This window comes from Ceraceosorus guamensis (genome assembly GCF_003144195.1).
Source record: "Ceraceosorus guamensis strain MCA 4658 unplaced genomic scaffold IE81scaffold_74, whole genome shotgun sequence".
In the NCBI taxonomy this organism is placed as follows: Eukaryota; Fungi; Basidiomycota; class Exobasidiomycetes; order Ceraceosorales; family Ceraceosoraceae; genus Ceraceosorus; species Ceraceosorus guamensis.
In genome coordinates this window covers 74,890-80,889 of record NW_020290069.1, presented here as the reverse complement: position 1 = coordinate 80,889, position 6,000 = coordinate 74,890, and the positions used below count along the sequence as shown (strand labels likewise).

The window sequence follows — 6,000 nt, the reverse complement described above, 5'->3', positions numbered from 1 at the left end:
CCTAACCCTAACCCTAACCCTAACCCTAACCCTAACCCTAACCCTAACCCTAACCCTAACCCTAACCCTAACCCTAACCCTAACCCTAACCCTAAACCTAACCCAATTCAATTCCAGAAAGTCTCATGCCATAGCCTCATGTTGGTCACTGTAACACAGAACAAACACTTTTCTCAGAGATGACCAAGTTAGGCACTCTAACCAGACCATCTTGAGGTTAGATGGACCTCACACCATCAAATCTCTAGGGTTTTGGGCGCTGCTTCACCAGCTGGCTTCCCTCAGCCCTCTCTGGATGCCTATAACACAAACTCCAAAAACCCTATTGGGAACCCCCTTGTAACCCTAACCCTAAGCGGCATGTGTGGGCTTGATTGCGGAGCGGCACACAACACGGAAGCCAATCAGACACCGAGTGGCAATAGGACGTCCGTTTGCGCCTGCGACCACAACGCCGATTGACAAATACCGTTGCGCGAGTCGCAGATATGACCGGGATGGTAGAAGTGCCGGTGCATAGTCAAGCCCCACATCTATTCCAGTCAAGAGCACAACGACACAGTGCCCCGACTCATGACGATGCCGGAAAGATCCGCATGTGGTGTAAGAGGGCAGAACAGGCCAAAGGTGAATGCGCCACCCGCGAGTGGGTCAAACCAGCCCACGAGGCGGAATGGCGCGTACAGGAGACGCAGGCAGGTGAAGGGAAAATGTCTGCCTGCATCAACACACTATCGCGCACCCAAACAGCTGCGGCACACTTGCGAGGACTCACCGGCAGAGGGACGTCTGCGTCTAAACCGTCCACATCCCACTTCTGACGAAACCAGCCTAGAGGAACAGCACCTTCCTCCACCACTCTTTTCTCCGACACCCACTTCAGTAAAAGCAGGTGGGGATTGGACGGTTTGCGCACATCAAACACCCGATAACGAACAGATTCAGTTAATAGGGCTTGCCTGACCGACCGGGTCGCATCCTGGACTCGCTTCGCAAAATAAATAGCGGATCGCAACGTCAAACTGGGCCAGTCGCAAAGTCGTCGAGTCCGTACGCTTGCAGCGCGATTCGAGACCAGCGATCGTTGAACAAAGGACCGCGATCTTCGTGAGAGGTAGCCAAGAGCAGAATAAAAATGGGCAAATGTGAATGTAGATGGTCCCCCATACACCCTACAAATAGAGTGATCCGACAAGGGATCGCGAGGCCATACTTTTGAGTCTACGCTCCAAACCGCGCAAATAGAGCGCAAAGTCAAAAGCGTCACAAAACGACGCGAGCTCAAAAGCGTCACAAGACGACGCCAAGTGAAAAGCGTCATGAAACGACGCTATACGCACCACAGCAGTGCTCTTTGCTCGAATGACTTGCACTAGGCATCAACCCTGCGGACCCCAGACACGCCCCACGGCGGACGCGGTTGCATGCACGACGCGCATGACGCGCGCCCGCGGGTGCCGGGAACCCAGCTGATGCAATCGATGACTTTGAGCAACCTCTGGCCTCTACTGCGTCCAAGGACACCCTATCACCGTGCGTTGACCGCGTCCGCGGGTGCCGGGAACCCAGCTGATGCGATCGATGACTTTGAGCAACCTCTGGCCTCTACTGCGTCCAAGGACACCCTATCACCGTGCGTTCATATTGGTTTAACAAAAATGTTCAAACCCCATCAAAGGCCGCTTGGCGCAATGGTAGCGCATCGTGTTTCTACTTTATGCCGTTTTCCGCGAGGGTTGCGGGTTCGAGTCCCGTGGCGGCCTTTTTTTTTCGCAACGGAATACGTTTATCTCTCCGGATGGAATGCGCATTGCGCGCCCGGGCAGCAGGACAGGAGCCTGCTCGAGCAAGTTGCTTATTTCGAGAGTAGTGTTAAGGTGGCACTCACGCAGATGGCAATTGTTCGGAATAAGCCGTTTCAAATCTTGATCTGGGCCGCTAAGGCGCACGCGTATGCGTAAGTGGTGAAGCAAAAGAAATTGATGCGGACGTAGCGTCGTACATCAAGCTAAGATGATGGGCGTGTGAGCTGTCAAAGCTCGCTTCCTCTCGTCATCCTCAGCTCAGCGCAGTCCCGACGTTAGTCGCAACCAGTCCCGGCCTCGAATTTTCCGTGCGCACGGCTCAGGAGCACGCCGCAAAGTCATGAAACCTGGGCAAAAGAAACAGAGATGGGGCTCACCTGCTTCCACGAAAGGCGACGCTGATCCTTCGATTGGATGACATGTTCTGTAGCTCCGGTCTTCCACCGTCACCGGTGCACCTTTAGCTTGGCAAAATCTTCGATGAGTGCCGCCATTCAGCATGTCGCGATCATTTGAATCCCGGAGCATCGGTAAGCCTGTCTATAGCGGCTTTCGTCAAAGACCCATCTACAGACCAAGAGTCACTTGCATCTCCGTGTCGCGCGCGCGCGACTGCGATCCCCTCGCGTAATTCCAGGCGCTGACAGCTTTTGCCGGCAACACGTTGGTCACACGGCGTTGAGCCGCTTTGTCATTGTGCCATATGAGCTTGCAATCGTTCCAGCCTTGCGAGACAGGGCGTCGTACGGGTCGAGAGCTATTCTGTCAGCACTTTTTTGGGCAATGATAGACTTGGAAGGTCGGCTTGGGTTTGCATCCAAGATTGGACAGTAGAGCGCCTTCCTTCAGATAAAGTCTGTATGCGGCTGTGCCCAACGAAAACGTGCTGGAGTAACGCGACGCGTTCTTTCAAAGATCAAAAAGAACAGGCAGATCCACTAAGCAGACAGCTGATTTACCGGCCACGAGGAATCTCCGTTTGAGCTTGCCAGGCCGGTAGAAGCTGCTCATCGTGTGATCGCAGTTCGCTCCTATGATCGTAGTTCGCATTGCATGATCGCAGTTCGGATCGTATGATGAAAATAATGCCTGCGCAACGCGCAAGTAAGTCTAGCATTTGCCATCGACGCCATGAGCCTGGCCTCTAATGTTGTTGGGCAGGGAGGCATCGAAGTCAGGTTGTAGATTGCCATAGTCGTAACCAGACGCGAAGGGTGAATGCGCGATTCGCCTTCGCTTTCGCCTGAGGCGCGGCCGCCGGTGTGCCAACATGCGCCGAGAGGAAGAGCTTTGCCGGACGCCTTGCTGTTGATAGGACACTCTCGCTTAGTGCAAATCTTCTTGTAACCCATCAGAAAGGCTGTTGGTTGTAGAACTGAAAGCGGAAATTGCGAAGCCGGCCCGTGTGTGCATAGTCGAGCTGTGAAATTCGCCATGCGAACCATTGGTACGCTCCTCGGTTCTGGGCCCCCCTTGCCCTAAATTGCCTGGCGGTGTGAATTGCAAAGCTAAGATGATGCACGGATCACGTCACGAAGATCCTCCGATGGGATGCGCCTCCGCCAGGTCAGTGAGCGTTTTGTCCTGGTTGTGACCGAAACAAGCTTTGGGAGCCGCTCCTGAAATGCGGTCCAGCTTCACAGAGATATGCCCAAGTGGCAGCGTGCGCTTTTACCATTTGCAGCTCGAGTCCATTGCTTCTGGTTCCTCCTTAGTTGTCAACATGTCACTGATTGAAGCTTGGAAGAGCTTGTCGCGTCCACGCCCTAATTTTGCGTCCGCTGACCCATCCATAATGTGATGCACGTATAGCTCAAATCTCGCTCCGCTCCGTCAATCCCTGATCAGCCGGTAGACCCTCCTCGGCTGACCACAAGTAATACACTTCGTCGATAAGTTCAGCGATGGCCTTCTCGTGTCGTGAAAGTGAGCCGCATCTCGCCACACACCAAAGAGTACTTGCGGCACGGATTCATCCGCGTTACAAAGCGGCTCTTGAGATTCAATATCGAGCGCTGCCAACAGTCGCTGGATCGATCCATCGAATGGGACCACCGGCGTGCACGTCCTATGAGATGTCTCCTTGCCAACAACACGCCGCATTTCTTCTGGCGGCAATGTTCCTACTGGCGTGTAGCCGTCGCAGTCTGTTCACCGAGATAAGTTCCTCCAAATCGCATTCGCCTTCCATACGTAAGAGTGAGTGGGATGCGCGCCGTAGGGCCTTGAAGTGTTCAATCTTTTCGCTACCCTTCGTGGCGTTCTACCTCCCTTTTGCATGTCGCAAGAGTAATCTCCATCGTGACCGTATGAGAAAATGTTTGCTGACGCAAGGGTAGATCGCACATTTTCGGTCGGCAAGTGGAGCCTGCGTCTTCCCATCACGAGATCCGTCTGGATTGTCAATCACATGTGCAAGACCTTTGCGCTCGGAGGCTAGTCACGCCGTCCAACGCTTGTCTGTCGCTGAGCTTTGTGAGGAGCGCACAGTCCTCATAATGCTTGAGGTAGCTGGAGAGTCTAAGAACCGCCCATGTCCCTTCATGAGTTGAGTAGGTATGGCAGACCTTCGACTCATTGTCCACTCCATAGCGTCTGCCCGCATTCCTTTTCCGCCCCGTCTTCGGAGATAGGTTAGCAGGCGAAGCTTACGCGCTCGGCTCACGACGAGCTCCTTTGCCAAAAGCTTCGGACTAGCGTTTCAGCGTGTTTCCGAGATGTTCGACTGAAGAGTGTTGGTGGAAGGACCGATCGCTACTTTCGCAGATCGTGAGTTGCCGTGGGTCTCGCAATACTGCAAGTTGCCGACCGTGATCAGGGGTTGCGTGGGCATCATGTTGTCAACCGTTGCGGTATAGCTACAGGTATGAGAAGCGTGCTCAGATTGAGCAATTCTCAGCCGCAAAGAAATCCGGTAGGCGCCATCAAGATTTGTTGTTTGCGCTTTCAACGTACCGAGCCGATAATAAGTCTAGTGCGGTTGGTGAATCAACAGATCTATGCACTTTCTCACGATGAGAGCCGGCGCCCGCACATTATTGCCGCTTCACAATACGTCTACGGGGCACCGATGAGTCGAGTCGAGCCAGAGCTGGACGAGACTCGTCTCACCTGGTTTCCCGTCTCTTCCATTGACCAATAGCGAGGTATGTAGGCCGTTTGTCCGGTGCACAGACGCATAGAGCTCATGCGTGTGCGCTGATCTTACCCCTTGACTCTGTACATCCACCGTACATTGTTATCCGCAATTGTAGCGAAGTCGGCCCGCCTTCGTCTGACGCGCAGGCAACGATGGCTCCGGTCCGCAGTGAGACGTGAACGACGGCGACGGCTTCATGTCAGCTTCGGTGAGCATTCTCCGCGCTGACAGTGGGCATAGCGATGACTTCGATCCGCTGTCGAGCCCGCTTGAGCGTCCAGGACCCGACTTGTTTCTGACGCACCATCGCTGCGTTTTGATTTATGCAAACAGAGCGCGCTGTCCTCTCTCTAAGCAAGCATACGCTCACTTTGGCAGGGCCAGCCAGCGTGCTGCTGACCTTTGACGTGTCGTCGTCAGATCAGCACAGTCTTAGGCTACCCTTCATGTCGTCAGACGAGACCTTGTTGAATGACAATGCGATTTTCGAACCTTGATGAGCTTGGCGCGGTCTCGCGACTAAGTGATGTCTGGACACTCTCAAAGTTCCCCTCTTGAGAGCCTTGGCTATGCGTTGCGGTGGATCTGTCCAAATTGGTTGACGAAAAAGTGGCCGAGGACAATGAGAGCAAATCTCCCTGTCTCCTCCAAATCTCGCTCGGAATGCACCTGCTTGGCCTCCGCGAGGTCGCTCAGATATGGACGAAGGTCATGGTCGCGGTACCTCGAGATCTCCTGAGTGAAGAGCGTTCCACCGGACGAGGAGCATCGCCTCTGACACGCAGCAGGGCACCTTGCCCTGACGCACCTCTTGGTGACTGCACTCGTCATGCTGGAAGACAAGCTGGTGCAAACTGGTCAGGTGTTAGCTTGAGGAGTGCTTTTCGAGCGGCAAGCTCGCCCCGCTCCATGACGCCGGAGTTGGCCCCACTCCATGATGTGCTCTGGATGCGGTGACTCTGTTCTGCGCAGAGTCGCCGGCCTCGGGGGCGACATTGTGGAAGGGAGACGCACCTAAGCGGCTCTCTAACGGTGCCTTTTTCGTCGTTGCAGCCC

At 54.4% G+C, this 6,000-nt stretch overlaps 1 protein-coding gene and 1 non-coding gene across 2 annotated transcripts; both read left to right on the top strand.

Moving 5' to 3' along the window:
* Positions 1–1,677: 1,677 nt before the first annotated feature.
* IE81DRAFT_t29 lies at positions 1,678–1,763 on the top strand. Its single transcript has one exon. It is a non-coding gene; the product is annotated as a tRNA-Arg (tRNA).
* A 1,717-nt stretch (positions 1,764–3,480) lies between these two features.
* Positions 3,481–4,195, top strand: IE81DRAFT_235291 (hypothetical protein). The gene has a single exon (XM_025511166.1). It carries the CDS (start codon positions 3,710–3,712, stop codon positions 4,142–4,144), a length of 435 nt encoding a protein of 144 aa, XP_025367414.1. The 5' UTR covers positions 3,481–3,709; the 3' UTR covers positions 4,145–4,195.
* Positions 4,196–6,000: the final 1,805 nt, after the last annotated feature.

What these genes read in the sequence shown, in the direction of transcription:
- IE81DRAFT_235291 (XM_025511166.1), top strand. Translation starts at nt 3,710, where the DNA reads ATGGCCTTCTCGTGTCGTGAAAGTGAGCCGCATCTCGCCACACACCAA.